Genomic DNA, 26,361 nt, shown 5'->3' on the forward strand with positions numbered 1-26,361 from the left:
CAATCTTCAGTCTGCTCATTTACAGTGACATGTCCACGGTGATCCCATTAATAGAGAAAAGCACAATACAATAAATTTAAAAAACAAATAATCGAATAACAAAGACAAACACTGTTGGAGAGATCGTAATATTGCCATTGGAAGAAACAAAAAAATGTTTATCAAGATCAACATGTTTACGCTTTCCGTTTTTGCTAACAGATAGAAAGACAACAAAACTTAACCGCTAATGATTTTATCACATACTGGGGCTAGTACAACTTTAAACCTTTTCTCAATCTAGAAGAGTCTGAGCGTTTTCCATCACCGTGAACTAGAATCAGGCCTGAATTTCATTGAAGGGACATTATAGGCACCCAAACCACTTAATATTAATGAAGTAGTCTTGGTGTCATGTCCCTCTTGTTTGATTGCATTGCAGGGTTTCAATGCCTCTAGTGGCTGTACACAGATATAGCCAGGTTAGACTCGGCTATTTTATTTAGATGGTCTCAGACACCATCTGATTAATGCAGCGCGTCATTTTGCCCCGCACACGCACTAGTCTCCCAATGCTTTCCTATGGGATTGGCTGAGATCACCAAGGAAGTGGGGCAACCTCATGATACCAGCATGGGCTGAAAGCTAAGTAAAATGGCTTTTTAACCCTTGCGGAGGAAGGGGGAGTCACCTTAATGGTAAATGGGACATTACACCTTTAGGAATACACATTTATATTCCTAAAGGTACAGTGTTCCTTAGATCAAGACTCCTGTTGATGTTGGATAATCAGTAGGTAGCACGACTGTTGATGTTGGATAATCAGTAGGTATCTCTCCTGCTGTGATGAGATTGCATGATGTACTCTGTAATCACCCAAACACGAAAGGAGTGTGTGTCTGTGACTGACTGAGCTGTACAAGGAAATATAACTATGTAATAACTCGAGAGCAACATCATGTCCTTTAGTGACCTACAGAATGTTATAATGTACGATTAGTTTAATCTTGCCGTATATGTTTGTGTTTTTTTTAAGTATTTTACAGCCTCTGCTATGACCACACCGCTGCACACACATTACAAAATACTGCTCAGTCGAGTTCACCTCTCTCAGTGTCCTTAGAATGTCTCTACATAGTTGACTAGTTACTTTTCGTGTTTTCTTCACTAAATTAACATAATTACTACTTCATCTTTAGAACAATTATTTTTTTCTTTCATACGTTTGCTTGACTTTGGGAAATAAGGGTTACTCCAACCGCAAAAACAGCGTTTTCATAAAACACACATTTTGTTTAGAGTAACCCTTGCTGTGCTAGTCCATTCCCAAATTAAAATAAATAAATTAAACCTAAAACCTACCTCCGTTCCAACACTGAGGACCTGTTCTCTCTGCAGCCCAATCCTCCTCAGGCAGAGGACAGATATCAGCTATGATGTCCAGAGAGGAGTACATGGGCGGCATGGGGTGTAGCATACAACCACCAGACATGTTTGATGACTCCAATATGTGCAGAACGGACATTAGCCATCTGGTTAATGATGCAGCCGGAAGTGGAGTTACACCACTGGCAGCATAGGGGTTAAGCTCTATATATTTGGATTTACAAAATGAAACAATGCACATACAGACTTCGGGCACCATAACCACTTTAAATCACAAAAGAGATCAATATGCTTGGAGTAAACCTATAATGACTAAATGGAATATATATATACTTTCCATACACCCGCATGTGCATGCATTATATAGTGCAGCACATTAGATTCGCCAATCATCTTCCAAAAAAAAAGGAATGGCTCATGTCTGACCTGAGTTAATTGGAGGTTTTTTAATAATATCCATAATGGTCTTCTTTATAGTGGGAGTCAGGCCAGCTCGTTGCACATTGACAGGGTAGCCAGCTTTCAGGGCCTGGCACAGATGCATGCCAACAGCGGCCATGCTCAAACTGCGGGAGTCTGCGATAGTCCGCTACAAAGGAAAACAAAATTAAGAAAATCAAATAGGTGCCCTCTGTATGTTACCTTTCATTTGCTATAAATTAAAAGCACAGTCTCGCCCAGACATCCAGCATTTAACAATACGATTAGTCACACAGAGAGGAGTACCTGTAGGATGACTGACAAAAGAATAACGTGGAGTGGGAGTTCAAAGGAGTTCGTGATTAAAAGATTCATATTGTACATGAAAAGCTGTCAAACATGAATAAGGTCTCTGATTTAAACAGATGTTTACATTTTAAACAAAGACAGGCTGGGTGGGGGGCAAGTTGAATCCAGTCATACATTGTTTTGGACAATTACCCAATTGTGTTTCCAGACATCTACAGCTATTAGTTAATAAATGAAACATTTTGTATTTGCAGCACAGTTTTATCTATAGGAAACCATCATTTTGTATTTTGTTTTAGCGATGAGCACCCATTACATTGTATTCAGGTTTTAGAAGTCAGAAATGAAAACAAATGGCGTTGATGAGATGCGGAGTATACAGCATGCGATACAGGTGTACAGAGACGATTAACATCCATTTAGTAAAGTTTAGCTAGATCAGTACCATTGTCACTTTCTTTGGTTTCACTATAAATTAAAGAATAAAGATTTACAAACGAACATGCCAGTAGACAGTTTTGTTTTTGATCATGGTTGATGACATCACTGATTGCATCAGCAAGCATGTGTGTTAGTTCAGTGGCATAACTGCTTATGGTCTTTTGAACTTTAGTGTCTTTAGATTTTAGTGTCTAGATCAGGCTACCCCAAACTCCGGCCCTCCAGATGTTGCTGAACTACAACTCCCATGCTTCTCAGCCTATCTATTTAATTCATAGAATCATGGGAGTTGTAGTTCAGCAACATCTGGGGGGGCCAGAGTTTGAGGAAGCCTGGTCTAGATCATAAAAAGAGTAATAACAATCTTGAGTGCCCTTTATTTTCTTAAGTTTACATTCATAACTAAACATTTGGCGAAATGTAATTAAATTAAGAAATGTAATTTTATTTTGTCTTGCAAATTTTAAGGGGGCATTAGATAATATTTCCCAGAAACACGTATTTAATATCACAGTGTTCCTTTAACTTGAAATTGATTCAGAGAAATCTAAAGCATGGATGGCTTCCAAAAACCAGCAGAAGATGACCTATTTGCACAGTAAAAGGAAGAACTATTGATAATCACTGGCTGAATGTCGTGCTCAGACAGAGCATACTTACGTACACAGTAAGCATCACAAAATGTACCCAGCAATTATCCCCCCCACAGCGGTTTAAATGCTTACTTTGAATGCAGAACTTTAAATGAAGAAGTCAATAATTTTAATTGTATTTGTATGGACATGAAATCTAAACATATCTTTTCCAATAAAACATTTAAAAAAAAAAAAAAAGTTTTCCTGTTATGAGCCATTGTGCTACATTGGTCTACATTCTAGAAGATACTGAATCACCCAGAGGAAGCATGATTAAACAGTGTTTTTTTTTACTGAAAAATAATTGAAGTGCCCTCCAGGGCCAAGGGCAAAGAATATATTCCACCTGCAGTGTTATGTTCGCACATGTTAATTATTGCGAATGCCACAACCTTCCATACAATCTTGTGCATATACATTAATTGCCTATAACCCACTGTGTAATTTACCAATAGCTGAGGATTGCATAATGAGTTGTAACAATGCCAGGCACACTGGGCAAAGCATGTAAATAAGTTAACCCCTGCAGTGCTGTCTGCACGGTGCATGTGTGCGTAAAGCACTGCTGGAAAAAGTGCAGAGTGCGCACAACCTTGCGCAGAAATCTTTGTAGAAGTCTGAGCATGCATGATTGCACAGACACAATAAGAAATGACTTTGACTCCCACTAAGAGGAAGTGCAGTAGAGGTAAGCAATTTGTATACTTTCTTTTGCTGGTGTATTCACACCAGGAAACACTGTATTAGTACGGATTGATGTGAGAGAAGGAGAGACTGTCAGCATGGAGGGGTTAAAAACTGTAACCCAATTAACACTGTGAAAGGCTTTAGAAAGACATCCGAGATATGAACAATACAGTCATCAAAACAACTTTAGCTTAATGAAGCAGTTTTGGTGTATAGATCATGTCCCTGCAGTCTCACTGCTCAATTCTCTGCCATTTAGGAGTTAAATCACTTTTGTTTCTGTTTATGTAGCCCTGGCTAGACCTCCCCTGGCTGTGACTGACATAGCCTGCATGAAAAGGGGTTTCATTTTTAATCAGAATTTAACTTACTTTAGAAGTTTATATCTCCTGCTCTGTAAATTGAAATTGAATCATACACAGGGTGCTCCTGCAGGGTCTAGAAGACTTAAAATATCAGGAGATAAGAAATTATAAACTAAACAGAATGTGCAATAAATGAAGTTTAAACATTAGATCTCTCTTTACAGGAAGTGTTTAGGAAGCCTGTGCATGTTACTTGCAGGGAGGTGTGACTAGAGCTGTATAAACAATGTGTTTTTAACTCCAAATGGCAGAAAATTGAGAAGTGAGACCGCATGGGTATGATTTATACACCTAAATTGCTTAAGTTTTTTGATGCCTTTAATGTCTCTTTAAGCAAAGTTATTCATACAATAGTATGCAGAATAAAAATATGTGTTAAAAGAAAAAAGTATAGTTAGAATATTCCTGTTCAAGCCTTCCACCTCCCAAAAAAACATGAAAAGATCCACTTTATATACACAAAAATGTAAAAATATAATATAAAATAGCCAAATCTTAAGTAAGAAAATGCTTACCATAGATAAATGTTGTTCCTGGTAAAGTGAATAAGTTATACGCTGAGACTCTGGTAGCAACATAGGCACAGGACCTTTCTGTATTACAACATTCGCCTCTAAATTAGTCTTGGAACTGGCAAATGCATCTGTCTGAAATACAAATGTAAAATCTCAAAACAAAATGCAAAAGAAGAAGTGGGGAACATCAGGAAACAGAAACTGGGAGATAGGACCACATGAGAGGGACATGGGGTCGGGAGACATGGGAAAGGAGATAGCATGAATATATAAATTGAATTTGAGAATAAATGAATTCTAAACTATTTACATACATTTCAGTTTCCTTTCTGTATCACTACTGCCACCCCCCAAGGATTTCTAGCTCAGAAGAAGATAGAGAGATCCCACAAATATGTCTTACTCAGTTTGCCAGAAATGATAAAATTAGACGTGTCCACAACCAGAAACCCTGTGTGAGGTTCCTCATTCATTAATTAAGCAATGTACAAAAAATAGTATAAACTGCCATAAACACATATGTGTTTCTGCACAATATTTTTAAATTTACAGGATTCATTGCATCATATATAAAAAGGCAAACTGGATCAATACTGTAAACAGACTAGCGGTCTACCCATTAGGCCAGGTCAGAGCGGTCTCCTGTCTGGGCCTAAAGCTCAGGCGGTAGGGGACATTGTGATCTGCACCAAGGGAACATTGTGATCTGCACCAATATATGATGCAGGTCACATCGCAGCAGCCAGCAGTCTGAGTCATTAACGGAGCACTGGATCACGAGGCAGTTCATCCTATATTGGTGCAGACCACAACGCTCCCTCACTGGAGCACCAAGGATCAAGCTTACCCTTCACCAGACCATCAGAAGAAGGTAGGCAGAAAGGGGCGGAGGGGAACACACAAACACTGACTACCCTAGACACACAGCACTCAGACTCCTCCACACACAAAGCTCAGCCGCCACACACACACACACACACACACACAAATCAACCAGCACACACAAGTACAATCAGCCTCCTCCACACACAAAGCTCAGCCACCACACACACACAACAATCAACCAACACACACAAGTACAATCAGCCTCCTCGACACACAACACTCAGCCACTACACACACTCACACAGCCACACTATTCACAGAACAGAACCCAGGACTCTAGAAGGGGGCCCCAATCTGGCACCCTGCCTATGGCCTTTAAAAACCTTAATCCAGCTCTAACTGTAACAAAAATCCTTTCTACATGACGAGCTAGAATACTTGGCATTAAAATAATTTCTATGGTATCTATTCCATTTAGCATATCCCCCCCCCCCCCCAATATCTTAGTTTTGCTAGATATTAAAATAGCATGTAGTTGTAGCTCACATAATATTTACCTTTAACTGCAAAAAACAAGTTTTAGACATCACACTTACCTGCAAACTATTTGCTAGGCAAAACTCTTTGACAACTGCAACAAGGGGAGCCAACATGGAAGCCTTTGCCTCCGACACGCCATCAAGCTTTTTCATGTTTTCAACTGTTGTTGGTCTGCAGAAATATATGAAAGAAAATGCAGTCATTGCTAGCTGACGATACATAAACATGCTAATTATATGTTAGAGTCTTTGCAAGCAATTTCAAATAAGAAATAAACAGTAGGACTGGTCAGTAGATGGTGTTTTATTTTCCTTAGGTAGTACCGTAATGATATTCGGCTGTGTGCGACTTTAGTAGATAGTTCCTTGCCTAGATGAGATACTTAAACTGAACCTGTCATGCCAGACTCAACTTAAAGGAACACTATAGTGTTGGGAAAACAAACCTGTATTCCTAATGCTATAGTGCCCTATTTGCAGGTTCGTTTTAGTCCCCCACCCCCTTCCCAGTAAAAACCTAAAATGGTTTTACTTACTTTAATACCAACGCCATGACTCCCGCGGTGCTGACAGATGGTTTATAGTGCCATTCAGCAATCCAGCCAGTGGCCAATCCGCATTGGAGACTGATGGGCATGTGCAGCAAGAATCCAAATGCTTCAGATAAGAAAGCATTAAATTCATTTTGTTGCATAAATCATGCCGCTGCAGTCTCAATTAACTGCAACGTTTTATTTCTGAAGTCCTATCCACACCTCCCCTGGCTGTATTCAATGCAGAATGGATGGCGCAAATCACATAGCAATACAGCAGGATAACCTTCTTTCAGTCTGATAAAAAGTTGAAGCTTGGGAGAAGGCTCACCAGAACAATAATTCCAAGCACAATTTAAAAGCAACTTTAGAATGTCTCAAGAACAACACATAAATATTGTACAGTGGTGCCGTCAGAGCCTGATCTTGGATCCTATTGAGAATAAGAAAAGTGGCACTACTTGAAAATTCCAGTCCACAAGTGCCATTTAACAAACATGAACCACCTGGAGCAATCTGCCAAGAACGGGCTAAAATTGCTCCCAGATAGTGTGCAAAGAAAGCTGTTTTAAAAAACAAACAAACAAACAACAAAAGAGTTAAAGAAGCAAAAGGTGGCTCAAGTACATATTAATAAGCAGTTGGAATATTTATACAAGCTGCATATTTCAATGTGTTTTTGATATCTACTTGGAAATACATAATATATTCTAAAAAAATGTACTCTAAACTTGTATTACATATTGTGTGAGCATCACTTGTAATCTAGAAAACAATTACCATTTTCAAAGGATCTGAATACGTTTGAAAGGCACTGTGTATCATTCGGCCTAAAGGTGAACGACATATTTATTTCCTTTAGGAGCAGTAACATACAATCTGCTGCCGCTTTCCATGTCAACATGCTGAGAGGTCTGTAATTGTTAAACAACTATAATACACATCTTGCAGTCTCAACTTGCAGCCAAGTGGCATGCTCTGCTTGCGAACATTTCCAGAGATTGTCTATGCCCTCGGTATTAAAGGAGAAACACATCCACTTCAATGTAAAGTAGCGGTATCCTCCAATGAGAACATTATGAGAATGCGAGGTTCCACTTTAAGTGGCAATATCACTTGTAGGTTTTAATAATAAAGATAAAATCCGTATCAAAATCTCAAAGACTCCACTCAAAATTCATAAAACTTCCAGATTGTGGCAGTAGACATCACAGTGAACGTGTGCATATCATCTTTGGAAGATCCTGTTGCCTAAGGACCTTTAATAGATCCAAGTCTGCATGTGCAAGAGCACAATAGTGACATGGAGGTGACGAAAATGACGGCACAGAGGAGCGCTACATCCAGACAAGTATATCTACCTTGCCCATCCGCCTTCAAGCACTTTCTTTTTATTTCTTCAAACACATGGCAGTGCCTTTTTAATAGCAGAGATGCAACAAAAATATTTTATTAACGTATCCTGATGAATAGGAGAGATACAATGCACACGGATCCAGAATTATTACTTTCTTTAAGTGCTACATTTAATTTTCTTTAATTATAAACAATAAATAATTACAAACCTCATTTTAGCCATGTCCACAAGAACTTTGTTAGTAGCCAAGACAGCAGGTGGTATGTCCTTCTCACTGGCAAGCTTCTGCCTGGCTGAGACCAGCTTGCCGTATAAGGAAGTCTGCGAAAATATACATAGCATATAGTTATCAGTCAATAATTCAGCATTATCAAGTGAAGTGTGTGACTAGCCTTAAAGGACCAGTACAATCACTCAAACCACTTCATCTCAAAGAAGTGATCTGGGTGCACTGGTCCTTTAGTTTTAGGCCACCACTGTAAACACTGACATTTTGCAAAATGGAATAAGCTAGCCTCTACAGCCACTAGAGACGTTTCTAGCCACTAGTGACTTCCTACAGTCACTAGAGACGCTTCCATCTCCATTCTAAGGAGTGTACAATAGGCTCCCCACTGCACTCAGTGCTGTTTAAAAGAAGGAACTTTTTTTTTTTTTTTTTTTTTTTAATTAAACATGTATCTTATGCCACCAGCAATTTAAAAGCTCTCAATGCAGAAATCTGGCTGTCAACTGATTTCACTGTGATTCATTTTAAATCATGAGATTATAGTACTATTTACACATTGTGCTAGTTATTTTCATTGCAAATGTATAATTATATGTTATTTCCATATTATTTTCTTTAACCTCTTTCGCCTTTGTGGCATTGTTGTAAAAAGAACACAAATGAAGGAGTCCGAGGCAGCTGTACAAGGCATCGTGCAACTCCTGGCACACCCAAATGCTAGAAATTGTTAGAACTTTTAAAAGTCGTTTGGGACAATGGTGGCTAAGAATGCATCTTCAGCTGTCGCATTGAGGTTTGCAGTGCCAAGTAACACTGAGGCCTGGCTGCTGGAATAAGACTTCAAATCTTTGGCCTCGCAAAGTGAATTTCAAATTTTAGACGAAAAAAGCCAAATTAAAACACAGCATCACAGAAAGCCAAATGCAGAACCAAGGAATTATTAATAAATTATAAGCTGCTTTAAATATGTGCAGGGGGGTAAGGAATATCAAGACAGATTTTTTGGGGGGGTCAGAGGGAATAAAGTCACATGAAACATGTTTTAACAGAGACACTTACAATATACATATATTCTTTATTGATCTTGATCCCCGAAAACAAGTTTAAAAAAATGTAGGGGGAGTGTAATCATCTCTGCCCTGCATAACGCTCTCATATAAGAGTGTTTTTCACAGTGTTTCCCCAGACTAGTGTTGGAGGAGATACATTTTATTATGCATTGCACTCGTAACAGTACAAGGGTACAGAATGCTGAAAATTTCCTTGTAGGTCACTTGAAAGCATACACATTGATATGCAGCAGACAGACACTGCAGGCAGGCAAATGTTGACAGTTGCTTACAAAAGGATTTATAATCCCTTCAGTAACAGTTTCTATAGACACAAGTATAATAAACATGGAAGGAATATATATTTCTGATGTAGAGGAAAGCAAAAAACAAAGAATACAGCAAATAACGCCTATGGTCTGAATGTTACATCTATTACTATCAGAATATACCAAGCACAGGCTGACCTAGGGTGCAGGGGGACATTGGCTGGTCTTTTTTGGGTTGTCAAGATGCTCATTTGTTTAGCACAGTGCTACACCATAAGGCTGAGTCACTGATTACATAACAGAGACTGCAAGAGAACTTGAAATCAGCAGTTCTGCTGTGCACTTGTTCCCCTTCTAATGCAGTGCGTGCAAACGGAAGTAAACAGGAATCAATGCACTTGTCATTAGAAGCGGTGGGCGCACCACAGAAAGGCCAATTTAAAGGATGTGGCCTCACTGCGATGCACAGATTTCCATTTGTTCAAGCTGCTGGCCAGCCCATCAGCCCAGGTTCTCTCACAATGACACCCCCTGCTTCTCTGTGCAGGGGCAATCAGAATTAACCTGGTGACCACCTCCTCAGATGGCTACTAGAGCCGCTTCCTGGAGCAGTGCTGCACAGTGTACAGCACTGACATTCAGTGTCTCCACCCTCTGCATGGAGACACTGAACATTCCTCATAAGTATGCATGGATGCTGATTGGCCAGGGCTATGTTTGGCTTGTGCTTGCTCTGCCCCTGATCTGCCTCCCTGATAAGCTCAGCCAATCCAATGCTTTCCTATGGGAAAGCATTGTGATTGGCTCATATCATAACTTCTGATGATGTCAGCCAAGTAGGCAGATCAGGGGCAGAGCCATCAGCAGCAAACTGGAAAAGGGTAAGATTTTACTATAATTAGGGGATAAAGGGGGAAAGGGGGCTAGATTGTGTTTTTACCACTATAGGGTCAGTAATACAGGTTTCTGTTCCTGACCTTATAGTGTTCCTATAAGCCTTTAAATTTGGTTCTAGAGGTAAGAAACCACCTGAAAGTAAAGTAGCAGTCTCCAGATAAATACAAAAAATGCTTGCCTTAGATCTCTCAAACTACACCCTAATGAGATTTAACGAAGATGGAAGCAGTAGTGGCTTAGTGTGGCCAAGTTTATCCAAATTTCTTTAGACAATACCACCCAAATCAGGGAACCATGGAAGACAAAAGGGGCCTCTTGAAAATGTCTCTTTTAGTTGGCAGACAAGGCTTTTAAAGATAGATTATACAGTACATTATTTATCCTGAGTAAGCAAGTTAGTGGTGGACTCCATTCGAATGTCTGCTAGAGTGTCATTTATCTTGGTGGTCACTAGAAAGATATTTTGTCTGAGAGAATGGAGCATGAATTCAACTTTTCTGGTATCCCTGTTACTGGCACATGCACCCAAAGATATGGGTGTTTTAATGGAAGATTTAGCAGGCAAAATTCTGCCTTCCTCCGAAAGGTCAGGTCTCAAAATCCAGAAGACCTTCCATTCATTCATTGCAGATGCAAGAAAAAAAAAGATCCTCTCTATGTTTTCATCCAACCAGGATCACTACTCCACAGAAGCAGGCCCTTCAAATGAAGAGTGATGGAGAGAAGACCAACACTCTTTGGTCAGCAAGATTCAGTAGGACGGTGTGTGTGTGTTTCCAAATTGTTGGCAGTGTACAAATGATGACAACAATGAAACTAAATATATCCCTGCCTGTATAACACAGGGAAGAAAATCAAAGCAGAATATTGAATTTGCCACTAGATGGAGCACTACATCGAATAACCAAGTTCTCATCGCAATAATTTTGGAAGAATAAGCTTAGATACCTAGATTAGCACTAAGAACTACAAACAAAATATAACTTTCTCCCAATAAAAACAGCAAATAAACAAAATCTACAATAAAATTAAACTGCATGCAAATTACAATCATTGAGATGTACATTAGGCAATATAGATCGGAATATGTCTTACATTTGGGTAATTGATCAGATAAAAGTCTTGAAGTCTTGTACTTCATTGCATTAACCCACTACTTAAAGCGGCACTGTCATGTCGAATCCAGTTTTTTTTTTTAACCCCCCTCCCGCCTCCACTACATCCAATTGACCCCCTAGTCACCCCCAAATACCCCTAAGCCCCCCAGATTACCTATTTATTAATCTGTATTTTCTGCCCCGATCTATATTCAGGGCGCCGCCATCTTTGTGTGGGTAGGTGAAGTCCCTGTGGGACACGTCATCTGCCCACACTAGATAGCACTGAGATTCCCGCACATGCCCAGTGAAACACCTGGACATGCAAACGGGAATTTCATCTATTCATTCATTCATTCATCAGACAGACGAATGAATGAATAGAAATATCAGACGAACAAACTAACACTGTGTATCAGTGTTCGTTTGTTCAGTTTATTACAAGGAGGGAGCTACCGGCACGCAGCTCCCTCCTTGTAATATGTAAAGACAGAAGCGGCAGGGAGCAGTGCTCCCCACCACTTCATAAGCCCCCCAGGTCCCCCCCCTCACTCTATGGGGGTCAATATGACCCCCATAATAGCATAAGCAATAGCATAATAGCATAAGGGAGCTTAAGATCTCCCGAATGCCCGTACTCGCTATGCCTGTGGCTGCTCACTGTAAAATAAAATTACATAAATTACAATGGGGGGACGGGGACCTATTGTCCTCCCCCCCTCCCCACCCTGAGCGGCCGGTGTGGGCCATGAAGATAATGAGGGGGGGGACCTACTGTCGTCCCGCCCAGGCCCCCACCCCTGAGCGGTGGGTGGGGGCCATGAAGATAATGAGGGGGGGACCTACTGTCCTCCCCCCAGGCCCCCACCCCTGGGCGGCGGGTGGGGACCATAATGATAATGAGGGGGGGACCTACTGTCCTCCCCCCCTGAGCGGTGAGTGGGGGCCCTAAATAAAGAGAGCTACTGTCCTCCCCCCGGCCCCCACCCCTGAGCGGTGGGTGGGGGCCCTAGATAAGAATGGTGGAGGGGGACCTACTGTCGTCCCCCCCGGCCCCCACCCCTGAGCGGCGGGTGGTGGCCCTAAATGAAAATCCCCCCCCCCCCCCCAAGCAAGGTGACTAGGGGTCCCAAGCCCCTAGTAACCCCCCCCCCCCCCCCCAAATCAAACTATCCCCTACCTACCCCGCTCACCCTAAAAATAGTGAGGGGGGAATAAAATAACTAACCTGTAAAAAAAATTGAACTTACCATTTGACATCTTCTTTTTTCTAAAATCTTAATTTTTCAGCCCCAAAAAAGGCCAAATAAAAAGCCATCATACCCGTCGAACTTAAAATAAAAGAAAAAACCCGAGCGCAAAAAAAAAAAAAAAAAACGACGAAAAAGAAAAAACCTGAGCGCAAAAAAATAATCCATCTTCACCCATGGAGGGCTCTGCGCAGACTGAGCTACGCAGGGGCGGGGGAAGGCTTATAAAGCCTTGCCCCGTCCTGCAATTAGGCTAAGAACACTCTGATTGGTGGGTTTAAGCCAATCAGAGTGCTCTTTGTCATTTTACACAGCGCGGGAAAGTTCTTTGGAATTTTCCCACGCTGTGTAAAATGACACAGAGCACTGTGATTGGATGGCTTGAAAGCCATCCAATCACAGTGCTCTGTGTCATTTTACACAGCCTGGTAAAGTTCTTTGGAATTTTCCCACGCTGTGTAAAATGAAAGAGCACTGTGATTGGATGGATTTCAAGCCATCCAATCACAGTGCTCTGTGTCATTTTACACAGCGTGGGAAAGTTCTTTGGAATTTTCCCATGCTGTGTAAAATGACACAGAGCACTGTGATTGGATGGTTTTCAAGAACAGTAGCCCCCCCCCCCCCCCTTATTGTTTTTTTTTAGGGCCCCCACCCACCGCTCAGGGGTGGGGTTCAGGGGGGAGGACAGTAGGTCCCCCCCCACCATTCTTATCTAGGACCCCCACCCACCGCTCAAGGGTGGGGGCCGGGTTAGAGGAGAGTAGGTCCCCCCCCTATCTTTATTTAGGGCCCCCACCCACCGCTCAGGGGTGGCGACCAGGGGGTGGAGGACAGTAGATCACCCCCTTATTGTTATTTAGGGGGCCCCCACCAGCCGCGCAAGGGGGGGGGAGGGGGGAGGAGGAGGTTATTAGTTTTTTTTGTTTGTTTGTTTTTTACAGTGAGCAGCCACAGGCTGCTCACTGCTTACTAGACATGCCCCTACTCGCGGTATAGCGAGTAGGGGCATATTATTTACTAATACCAAGTAATTTTTACTTAGTATTAGTAAATTTGGCTGAAAGACCAATTTAGGTATTTCAGCCTTTTAGTAGATTGCTCCCTGATACCGTGGGAATTAGGGAGTTATCTACTAAGCGGCTGCAAAATGCAGCCACAGGAATGAATAGGATCGGAGTTTCATTCATTAGAATGAAATTGCGATCCGAACAAAGTGCCGAATTGCGTTCTAAAAGAAACTAACATACTGTTCTCATTCAGTTAGAACGCAATTCAGCAGTTTAGTCTAAAATGACAGGAAGCATCGCGGGAACAGGGAGGAAAGGTAAGGATCATGGGAAAATTGCTCTGACCAGCTGAAATTAAGCACACTTTGCTCCTCCGCTGGTCAGAGCTGGTCAAGCGGAGGAATCCTCCATAAGGCAAAGAGTCCCTACTTTGTCTTATGATTTTAAAGAAAACTATAGCAGACAGGAAGAAACGGAGAACAGATCCTGAGAGAGGGGGAGAAGAGGAAGAGATTGTGGAAAGGTAAGTTCGGCATGACAGTGCCGCTTTAAAGTGGGTTACTTGTCTTCACATTTCAGAGGACTTACATGTATAAACAGGATAACAGGATATGACTTTTCTTACATTCAGGAATAGTCAACTTGTTTCCATAGCTAGGGGTAAATATTTCACATGGCAAGATACAGTGAATGCATACTACCATAGACTTGGATTGTGAGGTCTTATTTCGGCTCACTAACCTCCAAGTCATAGTTTATAAAAACTCAGTTAAGCGTTAGCCCTCAAACAATGAGGGACTTCAGAGAGTTGTTGGGGGGAAAACTAAGCTCGTTGTTGTATTATTATTATTGTTATTATTTTCTTTTCGAAGTGTTTGAGGAAAAGCTAGAATTGTCTCATATATGCCTTTCTAAATTTTGACTGCCTTTAAAATAATCATAATAATTATAATCAATTTAAAGGCATACTCCAAGCAGTACAACCGGTTCAGTGCACTGTAGTGGTTATGATGTCAGTAGTGTCCTAGCGTCCCCCAATTTAATTAGTAAAACCGCCTGCTAACAATTTGACAGCTGACCTCTGGTAGCTCTCATTAGCTAAACCCTGTCATGCAGGGCCAGCTCAACCTGCATCTCTGGGCTTAGCTCAATGCAAGAGAACAGGAGAGACATTAAATATGGAACATGAAATGTTCAGCTGTTATACAAAACCTTAGGAGGTAAGGGGTTAATTTGCAACTCACCTGCAGCTCCAATTCTCGGGGTGAAACAGGAGGTTCTTCAGGCTTCGAGGGTGTGACTGGAGACTGCAACCTCAAACTGTACCAAAAAACAAGAACATGTGACAATTGAAGCTTATCTACAACTAAATGTAAAAGTAAAGGATTCTTTATATAATAAAAAGTATGGTATCTTACTGTTATGACCTTTTTTTTTTCTTTGCAATTTTCTGAATGGTCTATGGCAGCGTTTCCCAATTGGTGTTCCACGGAACACCAATTGGGGTTTCCATCAAAAGTAAAAAAAAAAAAAAAAAAATGGCAGCGGGAGGCGAGTGAGCAGTGATCTCCCTGCTCAGCTCCCTCGCGCGCACAGCAGTGATGCTGGAGCCAGAATATGACATCACTCCAGCATCACTAATAGGCGTGCGAGGGAACTGAGCAAGTTGTGTATCTGTGTGTAAGATTCATACACACTGTCACATACAAACACAGATACACACACCTTGATACAAAGACAAATACAAACACAGATACACACATTTTGAGACATAGATAAACACACACATACACACTGTGTGTCAAGGTGTGTGTATCTGTGTGCCACTATGTGCCAGTGTGTATCTGTGTGTCAGATATACACACACATGCTGGCACATACAAGCACAGAAATATACACCTTGACACACACCGGCACATACAAAAAACGGCGCAATTTATTTCTTTTCTGGGGGGATCCACAATGTTAATATACTATTATTTATTATAAAGAGTCCACGGGAAAAATGTATTGGGAACCCCTGGTCTATGGTATATATGTAAATGTATTTGGCGCACTGTCTCAGATTGGTACCTTTCGGAGAACGTTAATTACGAAACGGCCCTATGGTGCTACTTTGCAAATAAAACAAACAATGAAGGGAAACAATGAAGACAGGTGATAAGGAAAGAATTGGAAACAAGGAGAGGGAAGAGGAAAGGGTAAAAGAAAGGAAGGGAAAGAGTAGATAAAATATAACTAGCTAAAATAACAAAAAAAACTAAAGGGGGAAGGAAATGAGGAATGGAAGACAACTGTACTAATTGGGGACCTGCGTGTCCTTCGTTATTGGCTTACGCCTGCTGTTGTTGAATGTCAATAAAACTTTCATTTACAACAAAAAAAAAAGTATGGTGAAGCTTTAACTAATTAAGGATGGAGGCAATTGTCCAACTTCTGAACCAAAACAAAACCTAGAATGTTGTTCTATCGTAATTTAAGTGTTTCTCTGTATTAGAAACACTGTTTTTTGTGTGGTTTTTTTAAAGGACAGAAAATGCCTCGTATTTCTAGATTCCAAATCCATTTTTGGTAATTAAAGTAACACTATAGTGTTAAAAATACAAAGCGTTATTCCTAACACTACAGTATCTCTGCCACTAGAGGCAGTCCTAATCCTGCAACGTACCTAGACTTCTTTAATGATATGAAGTGCCTTTAACGCCCCCTTTATGCTAATCCCCGTCTCCCCCAGCCCTATACCAACAATTCACCTACCCTATGCTTACATTAAATCTGCACTACCCTTACCTTAATGCAACACTATCCCTTACCCTAAAAAGCATTAACTGTAAGCTAGCATTAACCATTATACGAACACTAACCCAGCAGATGTCCATACTAAAACAAAGAGGGAGCTCTGGCATACTATCCCTGCCAACCACACTGGGACCAGTGCTGGGCAGCTGGCAAGTCCTCAACAACTGCACTCTTTCTTAGAGTTCCTCTTTAATTCATAAATGTACCATTACTTGCTCCTTTTGCTTCGCAAGTGATCTTTTCTTCTCCTCTGTTCATTCATTGCTAATTCACCTCTACAAGATTTCTCAAGGGCTGCACTATTCACACAGTATGTCCTCCATTCCCTTAAGAAGTCATTTAAATCTCACCTCTTTAGGAAAGCTTACCATCTTCCTAAGTGACTAATTCCCATTACTAGCCCTCGCATCCCTCCACATATCACCTGTGTTTCCATAGTCCATCCATTCTCCTTCTTAAGCTTCCCACATGCCACTTTCATTAGCATCATCTCTTTTAACCTATTTTCCCCTCTGACACATTGTTCTTCCTCATGTTCCGTTACCTCCTCTACTTAGATTTTAAGCTCAGTGGAAAAGGGACTTAGTCACTTCTTGTAACGGTCTATTTTAATTTTGTCTGTCAATTTAATGTTGTTAAATCACCCCACTGTAAAATCGTAGAGAGTTGAGGAAAATTATGGTGCTATATAAATGCGAATAATAAGGCCTGTATCACTAAATGGTGAGTTGTAATGAAAATATATCACAATTTTGCAGAAACATTATCTATATCACATGTGCAGTGTACATCACATATACACAACAAAGAGAGTATGATTGAAGGTACCTGCTCTTGGAGACTTCAGGAGTTCTGGGAAGTTTGTCTGCTTCTTGATAGGAATATTTACCCTTCAATGTTTTCTGTAAATTTAGATTTAGAATAAATGACATCATTCTGAACTATTAAACGATTCTGACACGTGAATCCACAAACAAGCGACTGACCTGGAGATCTGCTGCAGGTTTATCGGACCTTGCATCTTGTGAAGGCTGCCTTACTGAAGGTGAACGTGATGGAAGATTGCTTAATAGAACAGAAAAGAAAAAAATATATATTTAGAAATGATGAAGTAGTGCTTCTCATAGACGTTCTTTTCACTGAAAGACTATACGTGTTACTTACTGTTGCTACAAGTGCAATCATCACGTTAAAAGCACATAACATTTAGATTCTATACATATGATTCAGTAAATGCCTCCGTGCTGTGTTCTGTCTGCCTGCCGTGAATACTATGACAACTTCTAGAGTGGCACAATCCAACAATACGTAAGCCGCTGTGGCATATTAATTGCTATTTTCTTTATGTTCTAATTTCTTAGCAAAGTAGTGATATACCTTTTGCTATCTATATATGTATGTACAGGAGAAGGGAGTTTTTATGTGAGTTGTTTTTTTCATAATGATAGCTACAGTTGCTCCTTAATAATTGTAAAATTCTGACTTTTCTGTGTGTCTAAATTAAAATATATTTCATAAACCATAAATTTTATTTGGGGTTCCTTAAAAGAACACTCCAAGTATCATGGTCCCGTGAGTTCACTAGCACGATCCCCGGGATAACTAGTCAAACTGTTTTGGTTTGGGCTTGACAAGTTACCTGGGGTCTGCTGTGCTTACCCTAGGAGCTCACAAGGGCACTCGTCGCACCAGAACCACTACAGCAGGCTGTAGTGATTATAATGTTTGGGAGAGCTCCTTTAACCAAACGGAAGAAAAAAAAAAATGGAGATTTTGTCCATCTGTGTTACTTTTTGGACAAAGCCTGAGACACAGCTCTTGATTCACACTCTACAGTGAATAAGTAATTATTGCTTTTGATATTTAACCAAGATATATGGGCACATTTTAGAAATAACTATAAAAAAACCTGTACTTTATTTGTAGTACAGAAAATCTCAAATCTTTAGAATAAATACCTGAAATCTTTATAAATATAATGTGACATCATCTGCAGATGCTACGGGGTGTCAGAAAAGAAATGGGCTCTTTACAGTATTAGTGCCCATTAAAAGCTATATAAATGCAGCTTGGTTAGTGAGTACAGATAACCTCTGATAATGCAGACAATATATGCAACATTTATGTGATTTAAATAGAGGCGATGAAGGGGAATATCAGATTACATTGTTTGAAACAGCTGTCTACCAAGTTTGTAACATGCAGTAGTTATAGTATACTACTACTAGTATTGTATTAGATTTTGGTGTCATGTAAAAGGTACCTGGAAACAGTGAGTCGTGGAGGACACAATTCTTCACTTGGCTGTAGGAGCAAGCTTGGAAAGGATTGATTTGCAGCTTTGCTAACCCAGTTTCTGCCCTACAGAACAGAGGAAAAAGTAATGAGCACTCAGAATTCACAATGAAATTATCTTGCAGTTGAAATAATAGACATTACCTTCACAGTAAGGTCACACGAGGTTGCAAACTTATTATGTCCACAAGATTCTTGAAGGAATCCCTCGTTGATAAGCTGTCTTGCCAAAGCCTTCCAGAACACCTCGGTTTGGTCTTTGCCCTTTCCATAAAGAGGATTACAGCGATATCTATCTGGCAAACGCTGGGAGTTCTGTAAAACCATTGCATGGGTGTAAAACAATACTGTATGTATATGCATTCCTTTCTACAACTCAGTAATGGAGACCTGCAAACACATTTACGAAAAAGTTATAAGAAAAATATAATAAAATTGCTGCTTGTCCCATCATCTTTTGGGTAGATAATCCATGGGATAGCTGGTTAATCAACCTTCCATCTGTACCCGCAAAGATACCTCTTTAAAACATGTTAGCTGTTCTAATGAATCAATGTGTGTGCCATAGCGCACACTATTATTAATTTATTTTTTACTTTTTTAACCCCTTAAGGACACATGACATGTATGACATGTCATGATTCCCTTTTATTCCAGAAGTTTGGTCCTTAAGGGGTTAAAAGAATCAAGATGAGATTCATGGGTACTTTCTAATTTCTCACTCAACATATTACAAGTTTTGCGTCCCATGCTATTTGTGTTGTATCGGTTAAAACAAATAAACATGATTTGGAGACGATATAATGAGTCTGTTTCTTTCATTTTACCAGGAATTTACTAAAACAGTCATAGCTTTTGCTTGCTGTTTAGCAGCAGAGATAGAGATAGATTTCAAATGAGCCAGACAAGAAATTATTAAATCTCATTAGAGGCTCAACTCACATTTTGGAAAGAAATATAATTTACTTTCTAGTAGATTCAACCAATCTGCCAATCAATGTGTGGTGGGTAACTGTAGTCTATGAGACTAGGATATTATGAAATGATAATCTGTTGTGCTTTTTTTAAATGAGCCCCACGAGTCAAACCATTATATTTCCATCCTTCCCTCCATTAGCGTTATGAAATTACTGCTGGGTCTGGAAACACTAGTTTTATTAATTGTATGGAGGAAGAGAGGTCAGCAGGAGCTAATCTTCTAGCTTCTGGATGTACAAGGGCAAGCAGCCACTGTGGCAGGAAGATATGTAATATAGTATTCCGTAACAAAGCTTCTTTGCAGCTTGAAAAATGTGGAAGTTAAGAGCATTAGAGAGTGGAAAAGACTGGCTGATGTAGTTGGTGCAAGTGAAGTAGCAAGAAACAAAAAACAAAAAACAAAAAGACAACATGGGTATGAACGACAAACAATCGCAGAGGGAGGTCTAGTGGCATGTAGACTGCTAGTGGTATGGGAAATGGAAAAGGGTGCAGATAAACCACTGAATTCATACACATCATCAACACTCCTGAAATAACACAAAATGGCAAGACACAGAAAGATGTTTTTTCACACATACGGACACTCGTTTACACATTTATATACTGGCCAACAGCAAGAACACCAACCTTGAATTCACACACTGACCTTCATCAGAAACATTGGATTCACACACGACCATCATCACAAGCACTGCATTGATATACTAACCTTCAAAACAAACATTACTTTCACACACATCTTACCAACCAATACCCTCACATACAGACACTCGTTTACACATTTATATACTGGTCATCAGCAATAACACAAAAATTGAATTCACACAATGACCTTCATCAGAAACATTGGAGTCACACACGACCATCATCACAAGCACTGCATTTATATACTAACCTTCAAAACAAACATTACATTCACACACTACTGACTGTACCACATTAAAAAAAATTTGTTCAAAATGTGCCCAGTGCACACAGTCTCCCTACACAATTCCTGAAAACATTCTAAATGTTACTGCACGGCATCTTTAATTTAGAACTTCTTAACTTCTGCTGTCTTAATGGCCTGCTAAACCTCGCTATTAAGGTTAATTTAACAGAGGAGTAGATAGCGTCTAAAGTAAACACACTGTGCTGTAAGATCAGTTTGAAAATTAAACCTTTTTTTTCCATGGAGTCAAAAGCTCAGGAGGGGCAGCTGTGGCTACAGGAGCAAAGTGACCTAAGTCCTAAATGACAGAGAATTGGGCAGTGAGACTATAGGGACATGGACAATACACCAGAACTGTATCATTAAGCTAAAGTGGTTTTGTTGCTAAGAGTATCCCTTTAACTAAAATGTGTTTAAAAATCGCAAAGTAAAAACGTTTCCAGAAATACTGCTCGTGTTTATGGAGTCTGTCTTTTGTACTGAACATCCTATGTTTATTCCTAGGATAAAGATATCTTTGTAACTAGCTCATCAACCATGTCACTCATCACTTGAATTAATTATTTATTGAATAAATCACTTCGGTCAGTGTACTAACTACATTAACTAACTAAATTAAGCCATGACTAACAACGTTATATTTGCCTGAAAACATGTAATAAAATAAAGTTTATGGGGGGCGGGGCCTGACCTCAGAGCCGAGTGGACGCAGAAAAGAGCTGCTCCTGCTCCTCTGGACTAAATCCCCTGGTTACAAGCCCACAACATACCCTAAACATCTCACAAGAGCGACTAATGGCAGGGCGAAACCGGGGGCTACCCACCGATACCACTTTTGTGGCACAACTCGAGGAATCCATTGAGGTACACCTCAAGGCCTACCAGCATGGTCGGCGCGGGGGAGACGGCCGCTCCCCTAATGCCTCCAACAGCTACAAGCGAGCAAGTGGGCCCTTACCCCCCCCCTATGGACCGGCGGGGGTCATCCCGGTCCCAGGCGACCCACCCCAGAAGCCGAGGCAGCAGCCCCACCAGACTCAAGCTGCAAACAATATGGCGGAAACTACAAGCGGGACACTGGGCCCCACACAAGAGACCGATATTCTGGCGCGGCTAAACGCCACTTTTGCTGCTTTCTGGGCAAAGCTAGAGGACAGACTAAGCACTTCTACTGCTCAGGTCTCGGACCCACCTTCGGCACCATCACGCCGTTCCCGTCCGGACTATCCGCCCGGCAATGCAACACGCGCCAAACAAAGATGGCGTCGAAGAAGATGCTCTCTCCGGCGGGCGAGGGCACACACATGGCGGAGCCTGAAAGCAACTACCACCTGGCACATGACAAGGCAAGCTGCTCCGAAGCACGCAACTACAGAACGTCCCACGGCGAATGCCGAGAAGAGCCTGCGCTCCCACACAGGAGGGACCCGCAATGCACCGGCAAGAGAGTCTGGAGAAACAGCAGCCTACCCACACCCCAGCAAGCGTCCAAGGTTGCACCTGCAATACTCAGCCCCACAGGATAGCAGGGACACCAACTACCACTCTGCAACAGCACAGCCTCACACTCTTCCCAAAGGGGTACATCTGCACGACATATACCTACTGCTGAGAGACCAACGATCTCCCCACAGACTGGGCATTGGGTGAGGGGGCTGGAAGACAAAGGCTGTCCGTTGGCACTTTGCAGGGCTGACACTAACACAGTGGACTTTACTGACCCGGTTCGATTTGGTGGACTCCTGTCTCAAATATGCATTTACGTTGTTTTCAAACAGCAGGTACCTGGCCTGAATAACTCATGTCTAGTTCTATTGTATTTCTCATTTTTGTTTTATTTGGTTTCGATCTTAGCTAAGCTTGTGATCCTCTACTTTTTACAAAAGTCAGTTTGATAACCTGAAACAGTATTTGGTCTGCCTTCTCTTATAACTGACCTATTGACCTAATCCTTGATGAAACTACATAATTATATATAAAAAGTGCAATGTTCTAATATGCCAAACACGTCTTAACATGTTGATTTAAAAGCTGGCAATAGCTGTTGTGGCATTGCTTGTCTCTTTGTATTTCTTTCGTGCACAATAAAATAAAGAATTTAAAAAAAAAAAAAATAAAGTTTATATACCGGTAAGTCATCAAAACATTGCCAAAGTGTTTGATCCACACACACAAAAAAATATATATATTTTTTTTTTTAAATCAACATTTTAATTAGTTCCCTTCTTCTACTCACACTCTACAAAAAACTTGAGAGATTGTGCTATTTTAAATCAAGCAAAACAATTAGATAAGCAGCTTTTATTAACAATGAGAAAATGACGACCATTAATTACATTTATAAATAGAAACTGTGCAGCTGAATAATACGATGAAACTGATATCTTAATAACCGTAAAAGTACAGAAGATTGAAAATGACAAATCTGTAACGAGTGTTGCCTTTTGTGATTTGGGTCTAAACCGAATCAGTTCAGCAACATCTCATTAAATGTGACCAGACAAGACAAACCACTTATTTTTAAATTTTGTTTTTTTTGTTTTACTTTGGAGGGTTGCCTTGCTGGAGAGGTCTTCTGTGTTTCCTCATTACAAAGGTAGTATAAAATTTCATTAAAAGCAACTTCCTAATTTGAAAGTTCCCGGGAGAACTTGCTCAGTACAACAGACTGACTACGTTTAAAGATAATAGCTGAAACCAGATACCCTCCTGTGATCTATTTCAAGACTGTCTGACACCCACCTGTACCTAGTTATCAGAGGGATAGATGGGAAGAAAAGCTACAGATGGGATTTAAAAAATAATAATATTCAGAGTTTAGCCTGATGTTAAATGATGAGGTGTGCAAAGTACATATAAAGATGCACACTCTGTTGCATAAGTGTAACTGACATCTTCACGGCATGCGGCAAAATTGTTTACTACAATACCGTTTTATAGAAGGCTTCAAAAAAATACCTTGAGCTGTACAAATTGTTGTTAGAAATCCACATTTACTGAAGCCCAGCTTTAAAAAGCATAAAATGCACATGTTCTGACATGACATATTAAAAAAAACTGAGGGGGGGTGGGGGGGGGGGGGGGGGAGTAAGAAAAATGTGTGTGTGTACATACGCACACACGCACGCACACACACGTTTGCAGCTTTTTTGTTTTTTTTCACGTTTGAACACTGTTAAATGCCAATATAGTGGTTATAGGTGTCAGGCTCACGTTTTTGCCCAAACTATTTTTGGGATAGCTGCAGTCCACAGGAGTGGAACAGTCAGTGTTTTGCATTTTAGATGTTTTGAAACACATGACGCATAAAATAGAACATACTTTTCTTTTTTTAAGTGTACTTTTTTTCCCCCCAGTCTAATTCTTATGTAAGCATCTGTGTTCACAGTTAAGACTTCTTTCTGGTCAAAACATTACACAAAAACCCAGAGCCCGTTTCACACTGGCTGGATTCCATACATATCCACAGTCCAGGGAGTGAGTGTCCCAGCCACATGTCACACAAGGCTGACAGCGTGAGCACAATGCTATATCAAAAGCAGATCTGCTCAGCTGCAGGGTGCCCTGAATGACTATTTTTTTTCTCACTGCACTTGTTACAGAGTCCTCTGGCACGGTCCATCGATTTGGTGTTAAACCATTTGTAAGCTGTTTCAGACTAAATGAGGGCTCCTGGCGGTCCACAGCCTAGCAATGGGTGCACTAGTCAGCTGAAGGCTGTCATCTGAAACTTTCAGCCAATCAAAGCCACCCAGTAATACTCAGGCTAATGCTTCCTCATTAGCCCAAGCAGCCCTGAAGGGGGTCGGCTGCAGGGGACTCTAGGTGTTAAACGGTTTAACACTAAATCAAAGGACAGCGCCAAGGGACTCCAGACACTATAACCAGTACAATGAGATGAAGCAGTTACAGTACCCGCAGTGTCCCTTTAATGATTAATCTGAGTATACATGAACACAAGTGGATGTTGCTTTTTTAAATACACAGAGGTTTATTCAATAATGCTCAACTCATTAATGATGAATAAAAAGAAAACGAATGCAAAAATGGCTGGTTTCTTAGGAAATATTTTGAGGCAAAAAACAGGTGTATTACAAAAAGTGCTAAATAAGAGGTAAAGTGCTAAATAATGGGGAATTCATGGTGAAAATCAAAGGAATGTCTCTTAACTGTTAGCCCTTTGCACCCAGAATAGTACCTGTTTTTCACTGATAATCCCCCTTTCATCATTTACAAAGCACCCACATATAACTATAAATATAAGACTCAAACAACCTATAATTCATAAAGCTATAAAAGAAACATGATAATTCCAGAAAGCGTGTTTTGCAGGCAAAGGATTATTGCACAATTTATTTTAATAATATTAAGTGCACCTATTGTTTTTCCCTATTGGGAATGTGTATATTTTTTGTGGGTGGTGGGGATGAGGAAAATTTAATATATTAAGCTTTCAGAGCTGTTACAGCCACAGACTACAAGGGGGAGAATTTTCCGTATGCTCCCAAACATAGACGTATATTTTCCAGAGTGGTAAATCTTTAACATATACATTTTGCTGTCCGTTTGACAACCATAACTTATACTACGCTACCTGTTCACTGCGTAGCTGTCATTTTTGCTTGGCGTATTGATAAGAGGTGAAGCACTATATGTTATTTGCATTAGATGAATACCTACCGATCCACGGAGAAACAGGACTGGTACACCAGTTCCAAATTTCCCACCCAAAGCATCTACTGCTGATATCAACTTGTAAGCCAGCGGTCCGAAGTCTTGTAGGTTGTCCTCTGTTTCATTGAGTGAAAGATTACATTTTAACCTATTGAAAACCAAAAGTGACAATATTTAATAAATAACTTAAGCAAGGACAACTTATCTTGACCTATTTTTTTCTTATCTTTTACTCATCACTTTGACCTTTTTACCCTCATCATGTAATAAAATAATTCAGAGAATTCAATATTATTGCACTACAGCACAATAAATGTACATGAACATGTTCTTATTGTTTATACAAGGTGCTTTTGTACATTGTGTGGCACCAATCGGCATATTCTTATAGAGATGCATTGACTCAATGAAGAGCATGGAGACGCTTTGCAAGACTGCACCCAGGAAGTCCCTCTAGTGACTGTCACTCAGATAGGCACTAGAGGGGCTTCCTGGGTGGCTTAGGACAGCATTGTAAACACTGTCTTTTCTCAGAAAAGGCAGTGTTTACATTGCTTAGTCTACAGGGACAATCTCCTTGCACAAAACCACTACATTAAGCTGGAGTGGTTCTGGTACCAAGAATGTTCATTTAAATATTAGTCCTTTATTTAGATAGTCACCCATCAATGTAGTTATCAGATTAAAACACAACTAAAGAGTAAGAAGAATACTGATCAATAGGAATAAGCACAAATTATAATAAGTAACTTTATCAGAGAATCAGAGCATGAGGGACTCACACGAACTGTGTACCTGAAAACGCTACAAACATTGGAGATATCATAGAACTAACAAACATCAGGAGGTAGAGAGTCTGGCACTAAGGAAAGGTAAGTACAACCTTTTT

The 26,361-nt window shown here is 40.4% G+C and overlaps 1 protein-coding gene across 1 annotated transcript in view; it reads right to left on the reverse strand.

Annotated features, from left to right (window-relative positions):
- The window catches only part of WRN (WRN RecQ like helicase), an 87,746-nt gene that overhangs the window by 3,892 nt on the left and 57,493 nt on the right, over window positions 1-26,361 (reverse strand). The window contains exons 23-32 of the mRNA XM_063455829.1: window positions 25,479-25,620; window positions 19,031-19,201; window positions 18,855-18,952; window positions 17,578-17,656; window positions 17,420-17,493; window positions 15,037-15,112; window positions 8,200-8,312; window positions 6,159-6,273; window positions 4,738-4,869; window positions 1,792-1,954 (exon numbers count right to left, since the gene is read on the reverse strand). Coding sequence (XP_063311899.1) covers window positions 1,792-1,954; window positions 4,738-4,869; window positions 6,159-6,273; window positions 8,200-8,312; window positions 15,037-15,112; window positions 17,420-17,493; window positions 17,578-17,656; window positions 18,855-18,952; window positions 19,031-19,201; window positions 25,479-25,620 — 1,163 coding nt within the window. The remainder of the gene's footprint in view (window positions 1-1,791; window positions 1,955-4,737; window positions 4,870-6,158; window positions 6,274-8,199; window positions 8,313-15,036; window positions 15,113-17,419; window positions 17,494-17,577; window positions 17,657-18,854; window positions 18,953-19,030; window positions 19,202-25,478; window positions 25,621-26,361) is intronic.

This window comes from Pelobates fuscus, chromosome 5 (assembly GCF_036172605.1).
Source record: "Pelobates fuscus isolate aPelFus1 chromosome 5, aPelFus1.pri, whole genome shotgun sequence".
Lineage (NCBI taxonomy): Eukaryota > Metazoa > Chordata > Amphibia > Anura > Pelobatidae > Pelobates > Pelobates fuscus.